Source organism: Cynoglossus semilaevis, chromosome 15, assembly GCF_000523025.1.
Source record: "Cynoglossus semilaevis isolate Cse_v1.0 chromosome 15, Cse_v1.0, whole genome shotgun sequence".
In the NCBI taxonomy this organism is placed as follows: Eukaryota; Metazoa; Chordata; class Actinopteri; order Pleuronectiformes; family Cynoglossidae; genus Cynoglossus; species Cynoglossus semilaevis.
The window spans coordinates 3,513,076-3,531,749 of record NC_024321.1 but is presented as its reverse complement, the minus strand read 5'-3'; the positions used below and the strand labels follow the sequence as shown (position 1 = coordinate 3,531,749).

At 37.4% G+C, this 18,674-nt stretch overlaps 2 protein-coding genes across 2 annotated transcripts in view; both read right to left on the bottom strand.

Moving 5' to 3' along the window:
- The window catches only part of lrit3a (info leucine-rich repeat, immunoglobulin-like and transmembrane domains 3a), a 4,242-nt gene extending 1,317 nt beyond the window's left edge, over positions 1-2,925 (bottom strand). Inside the window, exons 1-3 of the mRNA XM_025062995.1 lie at positions 2,426-2,925; positions 1,385-1,851; positions 1-211 (exon numbers count right to left, since the gene is read on the bottom strand). The exon at positions 1-211 is cut by the window's left edge and continues 92 nt beyond it. Coding sequence (XP_024918763.1) covers positions 1-211; positions 1,385-1,851; positions 2,426-2,637 — 890 coding nt within the window. The 5' untranslated portion in view covers positions 2,638-2,925. The remainder of the gene's footprint in view (positions 212-1,384; positions 1,852-2,425) is intronic.
- A 636-nt stretch (positions 2,926-3,561) lies between these two features.
- On the bottom strand, positions 3,562-18,392 carry gpm6aa (glycoprotein M6Aa). The gene is made up of 7 exons (XM_008326574.3): positions 18,001-18,392; positions 9,603-9,795; positions 9,194-9,350; positions 8,461-8,614; positions 7,903-7,979; positions 7,077-7,142; positions 3,562-6,047 (listed from the first exon to the last, which is right to left on the bottom strand). Exons 1-7 carry the CDS (start codon positions 18,035-18,037, stop codon positions 5,895-5,897), a joined length of 837 nt encoding a protein of 278 aa, XP_008324796.1. The 5' UTR covers positions 18,038-18,392; the 3' UTR covers positions 3,562-5,894.
- Positions 18,393-18,674: the final 282 nt, after the last annotated feature.

Genomic DNA, 18,674 nt, shown 5'->3' with positions numbered 1-18,674 from the left:
AAAGCTGAAGTGATCTTTGTCGCAGAAGTCATCACTGATGGCTTCACACAGTTGTCCAGTTCGGCACGCTGAAAAAGTACACCGGCGAGATTCTCTGGTCCACTGCATGTCAGGAACAGGTCCATGAAAACCACCGGTGTGTTTGCCATTTTGGAAATTTCAATCAGCTTCGATAATTTACAGTCACAGAACCAGGGATTATCTTGAAGGCCTGCAAATGAGAAGACATGACATGCTAAAATATCTTAAATAGGCATCTCATCAGGTTGTTGAGCATGCAGATAGTAATTTCCCATACGAAGTGGTTCCCAAAATGTGGACCAGATCCTTTTTAAAGGATGTAAAATATTTTCTTTTGTCCTAGAAGGTAATTTGGACTTGTTAGTTTTATGTATTTCTTTGTTAAAAAAGGAATAGCAGTTTTGTATGAATTACAGTATTTTCAGCAGAGTTTTGAGAAAAGGTTGAGAATGAGATGACTTGGGGGGCTTGACCACAGTCCCATACTCCAAAAGGAGGGCGCTGCATTAAAAAAATGGAAATTTCTTCCTTAAAGAATGTTTTTAGCCTGTCAAACCAACACTAACCAATGCCTTTCTTTCACGTAATAGTCAGTCCTACATAATTTAGACAAAATTGAACAACTCTATGCTGTATATTTGTGTTTATATGAAGAACACATGTAAGTTTACTTCAACTTTATTAGCTCTGCTGAAAATATCTGACTCAGCGTGACAGTGCAATCTAAAGAGTGTGAGTTTTCGTTTCTCCCTTGCGTGAACTCATTTCCAACATTCTGTAAATACACACTGCACAGGTGCAGTAGGCAATAAGTACGCACCACTTCATACAAAAGCCCTTTAATCAGATTAGTTTGTCTTAGGGCAAAGCACCTAAGCTGCCTGTGGTCCACCTCCAGTCTAAGGCTGCACTCTTTCTGCCAGTCTTTGTTAGCGTGAACATTACTGGGTCACAAACAATAATAAGCAATCTTTACATTTACACAACTACAGGGTTGTAACTATCATAAATTGATAAGGGCAATGTTTAAAATTGGATTATTTATATAGGATGCCTTGTTTATACTATGACTTTTAACATGCTTTCACTTACCAAGAACTTGAAGAGTTTTTTTTTTTTTTTTTTACAAAATATCTGTGTATGTGCTCCTGCCCTCCTATAGCTATACCTACAAACCGCGCTATCAGTTGATGCAGAGATTAGCTTGTTGGCCCCTTTCTAATTAACCAGTGGTACATATATTCATTAAATGCACATTCATTACACATGCATTTAATTAGGTGACGAATGTGAATGTTACAAAAAAATATTGTCCTGGCTTTTATATCTTATAACAAAATGATTTTCGTTGAATTTATCTTACCCAGCACTATTTTTTTTGAGGAGTTGGCCAAGATTGGTTCTCCATTAAAAGGAGGCCAGATGTCCATGAGGTCTGACGGCAGTGTTGATAATTTGTTGCTGGACAAATCCAGGTAGGTGATGTTGAGCAGGTATGGAATTGCCTCAGTGGGAACATTAGTGAGTCTGTTGTTGTGTAGGTCCAGTGTCTTCAACCTGGGCATTTCCTTTAGAGATTCCCAAGGAAACAGTGATATCATATTTCCATCCAGCCTGAGCTCATGAAGCACTTTGAGGTTGTAGAAACTTCCAGTATCCACGGAAGTGATTGAGTTGTATGTTATCCACAGATAACGTAGCTCCACTAGATAGTAAAAGGCTTCTGTGGGTATTTTGCGGATGGCAGTTTTTTCTAATCGAAGTTTTGTTGTGTCCACTGGAACGTTGACAGGGATGTCAGACATGTCTGGGTCATTGCAGAGGACAGATCTGGGGACGGAAAACACACAAGTGCAATTACACAGTGACACATTGATTTAATTATTGTTTTGCAAGAAAGGCTTAACTTACAAATTAATGAGTGGTATTTTACGTGAACTTTTTGTTGAACTCTGCTAACCATTTGCATCTCTGTTCTTTTTTGTCTACTTGCATCTTGGCATTATTTAGAATGTTGATTGTATTTTGAGTAATTTGTTGTGACGATTATGTACTTATCGTTAGATGGTGTTTGGTTATTTGTTTTTTATACACATACTATTGGAACTGAGACCAACTTGGTGTATCTGACCAGCTATACATCTGTGTCAAAATTGTCAAAAGACCTCAAGAATACTTTTAAAATCAATTAGAATAGGTTTTGAAGCAATTCTTAGAGATGATGGTTGAAAGATATGGAGGAGAAAAACCAAGCAAAGCTTTAAAAAGAACCGCATCTAGTGTTAGCTAGCTGACAAGTTAATACATGTGTCACATATTGTAAGCTTATGTAACCATTGGTGAAACCGTGTTAACAAATATATTGTTGTTATATAGTTAGAGTCAATTTTGAGTTGTTTTTTACCTGGTTCCTGCTCCATCAGTGCGTCCATGGAAGACACAAGTGCACTGGGACGGACAGAAGGGTCGAACCATACTGAGCCAGCTTAGGAACACATGCATATAGAGAAAACGACGCATGGTTTCACCAAAAGCATCTAGAAGTCTCACATTGAGAAGAGTTGAGGGAAAAAGACATCCAGATCCTTTAAAGAACTTTAGTAAAATCAATGCCATACAAACAAAATACAGTCTGTAGAGCAGGCAACAGTGAGCAGGCTAAGGATCTAATTACAGCACAGGTGACCTATCAGAGTTGTGGGGGTGGAGTACGGGATTAGTAGAGGATTTCCTAGGTTTGAAAGGATCACACAACTATCAGTGCAAGAAGAAAAGAACCGGTGGTTTAGACATGAAGTTAATCAGCTTGTTCTGAATGGGTTGTCCCCTCACATGATCAGGCCTAGCTTTTAATAATTAATTGACTTACAAACCCTTACATTTGTATTATACTTATTTTTTAATGTCCACCAAGAGTTAGACTTATATATATATAGCCAATATAACCCTTATTAAATAAGAGCCATTATTATTAAGAGCAAAGGTGTGTGTTTTTGTAGTCTAATATAGTTGTATACATTTCCACAGTCCATATGTACTGAATGTTCTGTCTGGTTCTGTCTGGCACCAAGGTGCAAGGTGTAATCTCAGCTGTGATTTATTACCTGCCTGATAAACCACTGGCCTGGTAAAGGGGCCAAACCAAACCCACCCTGCACACAGACGATACATCTGCTAGTGCATTTATTTTATATTTTCAGCAACTTGGCTGAGTATAGGACAGCATAGGACAAGAGCTGACGTGGCTGAGTACCTCCTGCTTTGTCCCCTTTTTTCTTAGTTATAGTTTACTTTTTCAGACAGTCCATCATCTGTTCTTTTCGATTCTTTCTGTTGCCTTTTACTTTTGCCGCTGATCAACAGACACGTATCAAGCCCCCCTGTCTTCTCCAATCCTTTGCCCTAATTCTAAGCACTCTTGTTTAAAAAGATTGATGCAATCATTTAAACACACTTCCCTTTACTACAACTGTATTTGTTATTATGTCATTCGTGGGACAGAGCAGACTGATTTGAATAAAACTGACACAGGAACTTAAACAATTCATCAACAAGTACACAGGTGAGTTTATTTATGCAAGCAGATTTAATTCATACAGGTCAAAAAAGCCACTGTGAGCTGTTGGCACATGACTGTACAAAAACATTTCATTTGGAGTCTGCTACTAAGCAACTCGGTAGTGAAAGTACAAAAGACTAGAACGAGGAAGAAGCTTAGCGCGTTTTTCTTAAATCATGTCATAAGGTCAGTAATGTCGGTGTTAGTATCACAACATGGTTGAGAGCTCATTACATACTAAATAGACATAACCCAAAGACTACAGTCTCTATTATTAGGAGCAAAAAGCTTGGAAAGATTCAGTGCTGCACATATGAACAAAGGTTGATCCAGCAAGACAGTCGTAAATGTCTAACAAAAGAAAAAACAGAAATTAAAGTCATATTATCATAAGTCAATAAGACTATTAATGCATGTCCATGCCACGAAAAAACATCTAAGTTCACAGTCTTTACTAACATTACAGTAATCCAACTTTTAGTTGAACACCAATGTCCAAAACATTTACAGTGAGAGAGAGAGAGAGAGAGAGAGTGATAGAGCAAGCACAGAAATTGTCAAATAAGTGCATGGAAGCTTTTAGCTTCTGGAATTCAACTTTGCCAGACCAAACGACCAACACGTCTGTTTTTCCTCAATTAGTAAAATGGGAACAAGATGTACAGGCAAGAAATACCGTCAAAATCAAAATCACTGTAAGACAAACTTTTTATAAAATTAATAAACACTTGCAAGAGGATGACTGGGGAGAAGAAGAAGTTTTTCCACTTTTTTTTTCTTTCTCTTGAAGAATGATCAACACAACGCCTCTAGAGTAACACATCTAAAGTCTGTTTGGCTTTTTGCACAGTACCACTCACTCACTTCTTCTTTTCTTCTCTTCCTCTAACCTGTCCGTGAATGCCAGTGCCTAACCTATACTGCAGTTACATAATGATATATCAGTATTTACAGTAAAGAGTTCTGACAGGACAGTAGTGTTAGTATTTATAAAGTTTATATTTTAAGAAATTTAAAAAGTGGTTGTGTTCCCATGTGCTTTTTTGTCTGTCTTATGATATGAAAGACAAAGTAATTATTGCCAGCCCTAACACATTAAATGGTAAGGATATCATAAAACGGATATAAGAAATAAGTTAAACTGAAAAATCCCATATTTGATCTTTGATAAAGCCATTGTTTCCCTGTTTAACAGGCTTGGCACATCAAGCAATTATTTAATATCCTAAAATGATTTGGTGTTTGTATCGATTTGCTACTGTCTGGGGTGAAATGAAAAAATTGAAATGAAAAAAATTGAAACAGATTTTTATCCCTGGAGTAGCTGTTATAACAAATACGTTATTTACACTACAGTAGTGTATTTTATTTACCAGAGTAAACAGAAATAGTGTGATATTAAGCACTATTCTTTTCCCCCTTAATGGTATTTCATTTTATTTTTCATTTTATTCCATCAGTCTCCAGTCACACTCAATTACACAAAAACAGAGCCTTCATCAAATTTAACAAAAGAAAGTTCTGGTTCATTCGGAAAAGAAAATAGAACCAAAATATTTTGGCAAACATTATTTCACAATTTACAAAAAAATAAATACATTTTTGAAAAACAATATTAAGTTTCCAATCAAAATATGTTTTTATGATTATATGTAAATTCAATACGCTTGTAGTTGTTCGTTTGTTTTGTGAGATTTTAATTTTTTTTATGTACTGTACATAGTTCTTAAGGAAGAAATCTCCACATTACCTCACACACATACACACACACAAACACACACACACACCAGACATGAGGAATGTGCTTGAAAACCTTATTAAAGCCCCTATTGACCCCTTGGAAATGTTTTAAAAATAAATAATGCACAAAAGAAAATTGACACTAGCATTGGAAAAAAAATGCAAAGAAAGTCAAAACATATGCAGAAAATAAAAATAGAAAAGGAGAAAAAATACTTCTACTGCTGTCTGATTCTACAAACTACACAAAAACTACTATGCAGTGCTTAACAAGTCTTGTTTAGTAATAATATTAATAACATTTCAACTGTAACAATGACTGTGAGAGGTAAAGGGGCTGTAGTGATTTGAAATGCTGTTTGTGACTGGGGAGGATTAAGTTGACGTCTCCTTCCCAGACCACATTGTTGTCATATGACGCACCAGTAACTTCTGTGACAATGAGGGCTCCCGGGCACCATGATAGTAGAGAGAGGGAGAGAGAGAGGGAGAGGGAGAGAGAGAGAGACAGAGAGACAGAGAGAGGGAGAGGGAGTTGGGCTGGAGCTGCAGAGCCCAGGCCTCACACTGCTCTTTATGTGTAGGCGTTGAGACGCTCCTTAGAACGAGTGGAGTGGATGTCGTGGAGCTCCTGCTCCTCCTTGGACTTGATGTCTTCATACTTTTGCATCCGGCAGGCATCCTTCACATAGGCCCAGTTGGCTGACAGCACCATGAGATAGTGAATCTGTGAGGAACATCAAGTCAGACATTTATGATGTGTGGAAAGAAAAAAAAACGCATATCTGCTTCATTCCAGATTCAACAGTGCCTTCTGAATTTTTTGTCTATCTTTGTTCACAAAATATTTCTCTGACTATGTGTTCATACATTGATTTTGAATTACAGCACATGAATTTCAATGATAATAAGGCCGCTACCTCTAGTTGTCCAGTAGGGGGTAGCATGTTCCTACATGTCCATTCAGACATTTTAGTAAGGCAGCTTTGATTATTGTGGGATGTGTTTAGAAGGCTTAGATTATAGAAAAGTGAATTTAGTTTGACCTTTTTAATAAACCATTTTTTAAAAGTAAAACACATGTGTATCACCTTGAATAAATACTAAGCAATAATATATTTGCCTGTAGGAAAATGTGAGAATTGTTGTAATCTTTTTAGGAGCTGCTCAATGTTGAATATGATAGAATATGTCACTGTATGTTGTTTTGTTTTGTTTTTTGTCTACATTATTATAAGAAACTGTTGTGCCATCATCTCCCACTTGGAAACACTGTCTCTTTCTCTGAGAAATGCTCTTGGTCACCAATGACTGAGAGATGTTTGCTACGATTTTCAAGTCTTTCTTCTCCCTGTTTCCATGACAACACATTGACATGTCTGGCGCCTCTGAAAAAAGGGAGGGGAAGAGGGAGGGCAGTAGAGAGGCAAACCCTGTCTCTTTCACTGCACCAAAATGCCTTCCATCCTATCTGAAGCTATTTTCTCACAGTCAAATATTTAACCCGGGGTACAACAAAACACATCTGTTTACCCAGCTGCAGTCTCCTCCTGCTGATTCCTCCTATTTAAATTCAGTATAGGGTCATTTCTTCTTGTGCAGAGAAAAAACGCTGACAGGAAAAATTTTGGAATAGTTTCTTGGGAACAGTCCCATAGATCGATAACAATTAACCCCCACCCCTTGTGTTCAAGTTAAATGAGATTTTGTCACATCCCAGGAGGTGAGAAAGGTGCAGCAGTTGGTGAAGCCTCACCATAGCAATGACAGCAGCTCCAGCTCCAGCCAGGGCACATATGAACAGGTGGAATGTCATGTCCAACTGTGAAATAAACGATTCACACACAAAACTTGTCATGAGGGCATCTCTATAAATCAAGACTTAAGTTAGGCATTTTTCAGTCTTTAAATTTATAACACATTAACATGAGCTATTATCATATAAATCTGCTAAACAAAGTTCTTAATTTTGTCATCATTGGCACTACAGACTTATAGATACAGTCAATATTTAGAATTATCACTACAGTAGCTTCAGTCAGTGTAAAGTTCACTTTAGGAAACACCTGTTGGACTTGTTCTTTTAATTTAAGTTTTAAAATATATATATATTTGGTCTTTTCTTACTTGTTACGGCTAATTTACTAGGCTAATTAATAGCTGTTTTTACTGTATTTAGCTGATCTTTGATTTGAGAATTAGCCATATTTTTCACATTTATAATAATTTTGGCCATGTAATATGTATATGATATAGTATAGATTTGCTGAAATAAAAGGCATTTTTGCATAGTATATATATATATGTATATATATATATATGTATATATATATATATGTATATATATATATATGTATATATATATATATATACATATATATATATATATACATATATATATATATATATGTATATATATATATATACATATATATATATATATATACATATATATATATATACATATATATATATATACATATATATATATATACATATATATATATATACATATATATATATATACATATATATATATATACATATATATATATAGTTTTATATATATTAGTTTATCTTACCTCATCCGATTTACACATTTTATAGAATTTCTCAGACTGAGCACACACTGTTTTCTCCTCAGCCAGAGGTACGATGCCTGAAAATGTGAGGTCAAACATAAAACATTTATAAATACAAAGCTGGAGGTACAAAATAAACAGACTCAATAGAGGCACCGATAATGTGCAGTCATTGTCAAGAGATTTGTAGCGTCTGGATGAACCTACAATATTTTGAATTTTACTGTGTGTAGTCACACAGTGGTCACATGGTCCTGTAAATGCATGAAGGCAGCACATAATCGTTGTTGACATAGAGTCAGTATTAATGGCTGATTGTTAGTGTAATTGAAAAGGTTGCACTAATTGCAATAATACAACCCTCGTTAGGCTACTGATTAACTAGAGTTTAATGAACAATCTTCATGAGATGCTGTGGTTTACTGGTTCACTGATTCTTTTTACTAATTTCATACCAATTTGTATACCTACCAACGTCCATATTTATAAGGCTTGGTTGATTTTTCTCATGTTCAGCCTTTTGGTTGGATGAATGGCAGAGGAATCATCCAAACCTACCGTACTGGCGTGGGTCCAGGCAGAGTGTGGCGTCCTCCATTGTGGTAGCATTTTGGCAGATGTTCCAGATGTTAAAGTAGATAAAGACAGGGACAGAAGTGAATGCTGTCACTCCAAGCCAAGCCAGCATGAAGATGTACGTCAGCATGATGAACTAAAAATTGAAATAATTGAAAAATTGTGACATTTTTGTTTTATTTCTTCCATATTATACAGTAGCTTTGGTGTTTTGTTTTAGAATGTCTATAAGAGACCAGGTGTTTCCAGACAACAGTCTGCTTCATTCTCCTATTCCTATTCTAATTTAGATATGTCCATTGGCCTAACGAAATGAAAACATTTATCAGGAATACCCCGACATGGCTGATCCATTTAGCCTCCATGTGGAGCTTCCAATTGGCAGAGCAATTATTCCCACAATAATCTTATTAAGATCCCAGCTTCAGCTCTGTGATCTGCACCGTATGGGATTTTGTATTGTATTATTGGTGATGGATCATTTTAATTAAAATGTTGCCAGTGTAGGCATGAAAAAGAATGCATTCTAGATGACATAGGAAAGATTAAAACTGTATGGATGCAGGCCCATTTAAATGTGTGGTTACGTCATGTTTGCTTTTTATTCCATTCTTTAAACTTCCCATATTATTATACATGGTGTCAGTAAATGTTTGGGTGTAAGGTAATTACCATAAATCTAAGCTAGATATGAAGTGCTTAAATTAAATCATACCCAAGCACTAACGCAGCGTCCACAAGTGGTGATCTTGAAGTCTCCATACAGGTCTTTAATTGCTCCACTGGTGAAGAAGCCCTCCACCATCAGCAGGATGCCATAGACGAAGAAAGCAGAAGCAATGCCGTAGATCACGTATTTAATGATATCGATCCTAGAGTGCATATAAAGAAAAAGATGATGCAAGTCAGCCCCCCAATCAGACTATTACAGCACCTATCTCCGGAATTATTACTCACAGTCTAGCAAGTATGGGTCAAAAAATGTAGAACGTTTCCTATAGAACTTTAAAAATGGCTCTGCCTGAAGGGTCGCTTCAAGATACTTTACAAATATCAAATTTGGTGTGTCTGGACTAGACTTTTTTTTTTTTTTTTTACTTTTGATCAGTACTGTGTCTACTCACATTGTAAACACATCCAGCGCATCCACAGGGCTCCGCATCACGTCAAAGTAATTCTGGAGAATGTTCACAGTGCCGGACAAAGCCTCGTGTCCACATCCACAAAACAGAGCCACGCCTGCATACAGCAGGATTGTGGCTATAAGGGAAGGGTATGGGATTCCACCAAGGCATTTGATACAGCATTCAAGGCATCCTACACACAGAGAGAGAGATTGGAATGATAAACATTACATTGATTAGTATACAAATACTCATATAATTAGTCTGAGCCATTAATTTATCACAGTGGAAGCAGCAGAAAAAGTATATGTCTCTTGTTAGCAACCACCAACTTTGTCATGTCTGAACAGGGCACTGCAATTATTCGAGCACATGCAACAAAATGGACACAACCGTCTGAATTGATGCTCAGGTGCAAGGTTCGCAAAAAATGTAAACAAAAACATGCCTTTCTGATCGTTAGCATCGCAGACACATCGTCATGTTTTTAAAACAAGATTAGACAGAGGTTTTATTGTCAGTGATAGGCGTGTTGGGGGGAAAAAACAATATCCAGGATCATTCCTTCAGGCTGTTTGCAGCAGCAGCATCATCTCTTTATCATTTATCTCCTTGTCTTTGCCCGTGTTACATAGCAGGAGACAGAGTAAATAACCCCCCCCCCCCTCCTCCTCCTCCTGCATTACCTACACCTCTTCCTCCCCCTCCTCATTCTCCCTGATCTCTTTGCTATTGAGTCTCATCTAAGCCTGAGTAGAATACTAAGCAGCTGTGCTGACTGCTGGGCTCTGTGAAACCTCACTGCAGTTCCTGCGATAGTGCAGACTAGTGGAAATGTTCTGCATTCATGTTGATGTGATTTACTGTTGAACTTTCTGCCCTGCTTTCACAGTTCATTTCAGCCATAGATTGTACGCCACAGTACAATAGGTGGTGACGGGTGGTGACCCACTGACCGAAACGTATTTGTGAATTTATTTTGTGTGTGTTCTTGTTTGGCACTGAATGATAAGAAATGAAAATTAAATCTGATAAAGTATGAATAGATATTCACTCTTTATTTTAGGGAATTACATCATGACCAACAGTAACAGTTGAAGCATGGGGAATGATTATGAACAGTTAGAATAAAAATAAATGTGAACAAAAAATCATTTTTAATCTATTATTATTTTGTTACTTATTACTTTATTTAAATCTATCTATCCATCTATCCATCTATCCATCTATCCATCTATCCATCCATTTAAAACTAGCTCAGAATAATCTTTTCAGTTTGTTGTCTCATTTCTCTCAAACCTTTTTGTGCTGCTTGCACCTTTTAGCAACCTTTTTATGTGCCCACACATACACACCTTCTTCTGTTTTAGCCCAGTCCTATTTTAAGCCTGAAAGGCTGCCAACACAGAAAGGGATTATGTCACTGCCTTTTTCCTCATTATCCTCACCTACCTTATTGTTTTAGGAAGCAGGCACTGACAGGATTTATTGACATGAGGGTGTTAAGTGATGAGATGAGAGTGACAACAAAGGGCAGTCCACTTTATGCTCATAATATTCTGACAGTGTCGTTTGAAACAGTGGAGCTTGGATGAGCAAAAATCTTGCAAAAGTTGCTTAGTTGTAACATGGAAAACTCGTATTTCAGATAGCTCGTATCTTGAAGCCCCACTGTAGTTATTTTTTTTCTAAAGTTAATTAATTTCCACATTGTAGGCTTAGTAGTAAATTAATCTTGCCAACAAAGTCACAATTTATTCAAATATGCTACTGAGTTATAGTTAAATTGACAATTAACTATGTCTAATTGATTCTGAATAGTGACCATAATGTAGTGGAGTAAAAAAAATATATATATATACCTGGCATGAATTTGGTTGTTTAGCTTTATGACGGTAAGTTGTTCATATATAATGTAATGCCTTTATTTAGGATGTGCTGCTACATCTGTATCATGAACATGTGTGGAAAGAAATTGTAGACATGTTTTTAATTTATTTCTGTTCAGCATAACTGCTCATAGAGGATAAACATTAGAGCATAATACATTTGGTTCAAAGTATATTTGGTTATTAAAGTCTAACACATTTAATCCTCTCACTTTATGATTGATTTGGTAAATGGGTAAATTACAACCTGGAAAAAAAATTGCAAGCTGTGGCCAGAACCAACTCAGTGAGTGAATATATGCTTGATCCATAATTTAGAAGAGGCACAAAGCAGCAGAGCAAAAGCCTCAGACATTTATTATTAATGCACTCTACTTTGACCAACATTACCTGCAATGAAAACTAAAGATCATCAGCTCCATTTTGCACTTTTATTGATCAATCACACCGATGTATTGCAACTTTACACTCAGTACCTGCACTGACATGTCAGCCATGGCGTAATTGACTTTGGCAAAGCTGTGTTGAATGGACCAGTGGGAGCAATGAAGGACAGACTCAGGCATTACTGATTTTATGTGATCCGGTCAAGTAATAGAAACCCACTACATTAAATAATTAATATTTTAATAAACCATTGTAGTTGAGGAAAATGTTTCCTACACCCCACCAAAATCCACGAACATTTACAGTGGTCTATATTAGCCAGAACCGTCCCTGAGCCCCAGTATTTTCTGTAGAAGTTTAAGGAAAGGTGGAGTTTTCTAGTGTTCTAGAGTTTTCTAAGTTAATTCGGACAATTTATTTCAATTTATTTAATTTATTTATTTAAAGTTCTCCACACAAAAACTTCAAAGAATCCTTACTAATTATTTATAATTATTCATGTTTATCTAGGATTCTTTCAATGTCCAAACATTTATGCTTGGAAATAAAACACTGCTATCAGAATTTAGAATATTTGCATTTACCCACCAACATTATTGAGAAGTGACGAATCTGCAGAATACTTGCAAACACATTTCAACTTGATTGATGAAATTAATTCTCAAACATTAATATTTGAAAACTAACAATTGCACTTTGAAGACGCCAGATTTTTAGGCGACACTGGGTTTTAAATATTTAAATAGCCTGCCTTAAAAAAAGGAAATCCTCTATGACCCCAAACATTATGATCCAATCAACAGAAGGCATCTCTTTCTAATACAAAGAGAAAGCGTGACCTCCCACCAAAGGCTCCTCCTGCCTCCTACTTTTCCTCCATCTGCCAGGCGTACAGGCGAAAGGGATACACTCAGACATGCACGTACACACACACACACACACACACCCTAACTGACCCACTCAGCTTTTGAGGTTCTCAAGAAAAAATGCTTAGAGGTAAACTGCCTCCTTCAGAGAGGCCTCATTGCTAACATTGGCAAATATTTGGACCTAATTAGTCACAGACCCACAGTCTAGTTGAGACACTAATTAATAACTCACTGTTATAGTCATATTTACAGTTCTGCCAGTTTTTTTCTAACCTATCAAACCTTATCCTCGATCTGTCTCACCTATGTCTGAATTCACCGAGGCCATTCTGTCTAGATTACCCTTCAATGGTTTTACATTTGAGATGCATATTTTCCAATTAAATAAGGTGTTAATTAAATGCAGAGGAAGATGCAATGGATTGTTTATTTAATATTTAATACATTGTTGTGCAGTGAGTTGATTAAGTGATGAAGCCTTTCCAGATTTCATCAGACTAATGTTAGATTTTGTTTTTACCTTGAACAGTGTTGACAGTTTTAGTATCAGTTAAGACGTCCTGTTTCCCGGTGTCGTAGCAGCAGTCATCGTCTTTTATTATGGAGACGAGGGAAGGGAGAGGAAGACCTCAGTGGGGGGATGGCGTGTTTGCACGGCTCTCATTGCTTTCCTATATTCAATGTGAACTCCTACCACTCCCCCGCCCCTCCAGCCCTGAAGAGGGCAGGTTCGTTCAGCTTCTGCATGAACTCCCACCTCAACCCCATCATCTTCTCAGCATGTTTAATCAACCACTATGGTTACCATATCAACCACAACACAAAATCTGCAAATAGGCCCTGGTTATTTCAGTACCATGACCCACTTACTGTACTGTATGTCAACAAATTCAGTGGGACAATAGTGAAAGAGACACTCTAACAGTTAACCCCCCTGAGGGCATGAAGAGACATTACAAGCCAGGTTTAAAAGCTCACTACATGAGTTCCTTTCTCCTGTTTTTCACTGAGGTTGGACGTGAGTGTGTGACTGCTGAGCAGGGATTTATGTGTGTGTGTGTGTGCATCAGTGTCTTTCCAGGAACTGAGGTACAAATACCAGACCTCGTGGAAAAATGACCGGGACCTTTAAATTTAAGCAGCAAATATCAATGACTGTGACACTCTCTGCTACAGGGTTATTTCTTCTGAATAGCATATTCTCAATGCATCATGTAAGTCACATTTCCCAAAATTACTTGTATGTTTTTTAATATTGTAATTTAAAAAGATTCAGTGAGAGCAGCAATATACCACAGCAACTTATAATCTCATTCTTTGGGTCAGCCCTTGACCCGGGTTAATTCCCTGAAAGTGCAACCCCAGATATTGAACACTTGTCATTAAATGATCAGTAGTGGTGGTGAGTCATCCCTGTGAGAACTTTCAGAAAAGCCTGAAAAGTTTTCCAGTTAGTCCCAACAACTAAACAATTGGTGGAACTTCCTGAGCTTTTGCTCTGCTTCGATCCCAAACAATGAAGCGAAAGAAAGATAGAGGGAGGGAGAGAAAGACAGAGACAAGAAATTTCTTGAGGAGAGGTCATTATTTTGCAGTATTTGTAGGTGTATAATGTAAAAATCATATAATTAGATTTAACTCATGAGGGGTCTTTAAGCATAATATTGAAAAAAATGCTGCTCATGGCAAATCCCTTTTTGTTTGTTTCAAGTATCTTGCAGAAGGTATTTGTCATCCCATTACATAACAGAGCTCTACCTATGCACAGGACAGAAACACCTTCAATCTGACTGTGAAAACCTGCTTTGTCAACCACTGAATGATTTCTGTCTCACCGTTGGCTGTGGCCTGTGTGGTTCATATGTAGTTTGTGTGTGTGCGTATGCGTGTGTGTGTGTGTGTGTCTGTACTTGACTATATTTGGCCAACACCATGCGTGAGCAGTATCCACCTGCTGTGTTTGACTTATGGTCAGAGATTTGCACCTTGAGAAAAACAAGACAGAAGGCCATTAGGCAGCTCAGTGCACTCAGTGACAAGCACACCTTCACTGGAGTGTAAATGACTGCCATATAGAACTAGTGGGGTGATGGTGTTTATTATGTCTGGGACTTTTTTAGTGAATTAATTAAAAAAAATTAAAAACCTAAAAAGAAAACCTAACCTGCAATAAGCTTCAACCTGATTGCCCACTGTAGTAGTTGTCCACTATATATGGTACTTAGTGTATCCCACAATGCACCTCAGAATCCAGTGTACATCCTATTTACACTACCCAAGCAATATATCCCACCATGCATTGCAGTTGTGACGACATGGTGGAAAGAGTAGAAGCATCCGTCCCTCCATTTTTATTGTGCGACAGTAATGACATCATTTACTGTGCGTGTCTGTAACTGTTTTTCATTTAACTGGTCCACTATACAGTGCACTATGTATAATAAATGTATAATTCCCCAAAAAGGGAGTATTGAGTAGGGAATGAGTGAGTGATTTCGGAAACAGACCCTCACCCTTTTCATCCCCTATATTTTTGATTTATTTTATCATAATATTAGGGGTTTATGGCCTTGTGGTTTATGCAAATTATTTAAAGAAGCCCCAAACAAAATTGACATCTTTATTACTGCAAATAAAGTTGCATCAATCCAAACAGTATTACTGCAAGCATGAACAAGTGATCCTCTGACCACTGCTCTCAAACACTTGGCATTAGCTTTGACTGTGTTAATCTCTTGACCTTTGAGTGCATTACATCCTGTGGAGCAACTTTATAGCTACAAGAAAGCAGTGTTTGGACTTCACACTTATAAATTTAAAAGTATACTTTGCCTGGTGTGGCTTTCCAAGTTTGCTGTGATTTGTTGGTTCCAGCTTCTAACTCATAGATGGAAGAAGCTTCTTACTCTGGCACATAAATTGAAAGAGATGAGCCACAAAATGCAGGTGGCGTGAAGATAATTGTGACAGGGTATCTGTAGTGTCTATCATGCCTCGTCTGACCAAGCACATTAGTCATCTGTTGGCTTGTATAAAGGGGAGATGTCACTTTTTATGCCTGTCATATAAGTGACTCCTGCTTTCTTGTCCCAAGACATTTATCCTACCTTGTGTTATGCTTCATCAGTCATTCCATTACCTGCAATATTCTATTTTGATCTTATTAAACAACTGCCATAATTGAAAGGCTTTAAATGTACTATTGACATTCATGTACCGTAATCTTATTATTTGATCATGTTGAGGGGCAATTCCAGCATTTGTGATCTAAGATGTTTACTAATCCAACAATGTGTGTAATGTAAGACACTCAGCTGTGCTGAAACATGCTTCCTTTAATTTTCTTAACTAACATTGCAAAAGTAAAAAAATAAATAAATAAATCAGGCTTTACCAAAGATATTTTGCATCTTAGGCCATTTATTATGTAATAATAATAAGTAATTGAAATTCACTATTAAATGTATTTAGTTTTAAACATTTAAATGTTTACCACTCTTTTTAATATAAATGGTAGGTAGTTTGTTTTTGTTTTAACATATTTAAACATTTCTCGTTCTTTTCACATTACTGCTCCCCTGCTGCTGGCACATCTGCCAGGAAGAACCTAGTATAACACATTTAACAACGGTGACTTGCTGGTAACTACACCAGTGTAGCCTAGTAGCAAACCCTGACCCTCCTCTTTAGAAACAACCTTCACTAATTGAACTAATGCACTTGCACCATTTGAACGGCTGCCTTTGTTTGTAACACAATTAACCACTAGCTGGAGGAGGTAACAAATTATTAATATAAATTAAACATTTATATTACTTTAGACAGAAAATAATGTTATACTACATCCGTCAGCTTTTTTTAACTAAACCAAATAATGTAGCAAAAAAATTACGTCACCTGCAAAAAAATAAATAAAATAAACCAAGGAAACTGTGTGACTCCTGTGCAGCATTGATGCTGCTTTTCTGTCTGAGTAACTCTGGCTGCGTTACACACAAGCAGTATTTGCTTCACTTTTGGTTTTGTTGATTCACTAATATGTTAAAAAATAATCCTTCTTTGAGGCAATGACTTCACTCTACAGTGCAGTAATTAGACCATTCAAACCTGCACTCCTGCCATGTAAATGGACATGACATGCAGAGATGTATGCACAGCTTGCATGGCTGCGTCTTTCAGTTGGATGAGCATTTGTGTTTGTGTCCACAGGAGATGGAGTTGGCTTTTTTTCTGAATAACATCATCTGAATGCACACCTAGTAATGGCGACCAAGAGGAATTGTCTTTTTCAATGGGACAATATGCATTACCATGTGAATGGCACCTTTAAGAATCATCTTAGAGCCGTATACAGTATAATTTATCTAGTGGAGACCACATATGCTGAAGCACTTATTTCTCCGTGTAGCAGATGTCTCTTTTTCTGGCTCCTTATGCTTCTCTTTTCTCTACTTTTACTCTCCGTCTTTGAATCTTTGCGTCCTGCCTTTCTTTCACACACTCTGGACTCAGACTATTCTTGTGTTGCTGAAATGTCATCAGCAGAAGTGGGTGAAGAAAGAGTAGATAAAAAGCTCTCTTGGCCACTGCCATGGCAACTATTTCAACTGTGTGGCTGTGAGCAGCACACAGAGCTGCAAGTTGGAGCGATGGGATATAAGAGGTAAATGAACCACCATTGTATTCAGAGTAATGTTTTACTGAGACAATAAGATGCAGCTGAGTTGCTTGTGTCCCAACAGTGCATGCAGTCATGCAGAATAATTTTGTTGGTTGGTGTTGGTGTAGGAGAAGAAAATGTAAAACACAAATTTGTCCTTAAATGGAGGAAAATACATTTCTCCTAAATATAGTTTAGAACCTGTAAGATGTTGGTTTAATCATTGAAGACAGATGTTTTGGTTCTCTCTCTCTCGCTCTCTCTCTCTTTCTCTCTCTCTCTCTCACACACACACACAGCCATGGTGACATGCATAAAAATCTAATCATACAAACAAAGAGTGTCCAACCCACCCATCCCTCTCTGAGACTCACACCCCTCAGACTTTACCCAAACAACACATCCAGACAGACGTGCACTCAGTGCCGGAGTGCTCTGCTGCTACTCAATGGACAAAGGAAATCACAGCAAACAGCTGCTCCCCTACTCAAAAAGAGGGGGGGAGGCAAACACTGCTTTTGTCTCTGCACCAGCAGCAATGAGACAAAATGAAAGTATTTTTAAAAAGTCAACCTTTAAGACAATGTTTTTACCTTTCTGGGTCTGCCCCTCATCCATGTCCTCTTCCATTCTTGCTGATGTTGTTTGTGGTTTACAAACGATATTACCTTTTCTATTTTGAGTTGGAAGTCCACAGGGCACTCCTGTTTGTCCTTTCTCTAAATATCACTTGTCCACTTGGTCTAGATGTTTCCTCTAAAGGCTGTCAGTTGTGTTTTCTGTCAGAGTGACGTGGATGCAGAGGATCACTCAGTCTTTGTGTTGCTGCTCACTGCAAGCTGCCGCGGCAAGTGCAGAAAAACCTCCCCAGTCCCTGGTGGAGCAGAAGGAGGTAGAAGAGCAGGGAGTCAGAGGGGCTGATTGAAACCAAGGGTGGTCTCTGTGTTTGGCAGAAAAGCCCATGTGCGCTGCAGGGGTATTCATCATCAGCTGGTGCAGAATGTGGGATCACAACAGTGAAACTGTACCTTTAAAAGTGAAATTGAATATTCTCTTACTGTCTGACATTAAAGAAGGGCCAATGCCAGTTTGTTGTCCTTCTTTGATTAATTTTGTACACCCCTAGCTATCAGACTAAATGGTTTAATCCAGCAAAGAAAACCTCACTTACCACAGTGGCTTTACTGCATTAACTGAACCTCTGCTTAAATGAAAACAAACAAGACAAAAACTATTTTAGTTGTATTATTGTCATATTATTCATCAC

Coding starts and splice junctions, on each gene's coding strand:
- gpm6aa (XM_008326574.3), bottom strand. CDS start 18,037: ATGGAAGAGGACATGGATGAGGGGCAGACCCAGAAAG. Junction 7,980..8,460: donor CCTGGACCCACGCCAGTACG/GTAGGTTTGGAT, acceptor TCACATTTTCAG/GCATCGTACCTCTGGCTGAG. Junction 6,048..7,076: donor GAGCTGCTGTCATTGCTATG/GTGAGGCTTCAC, acceptor TGTTCCTCACAG/ATTCACTATCTCATGGTGCT.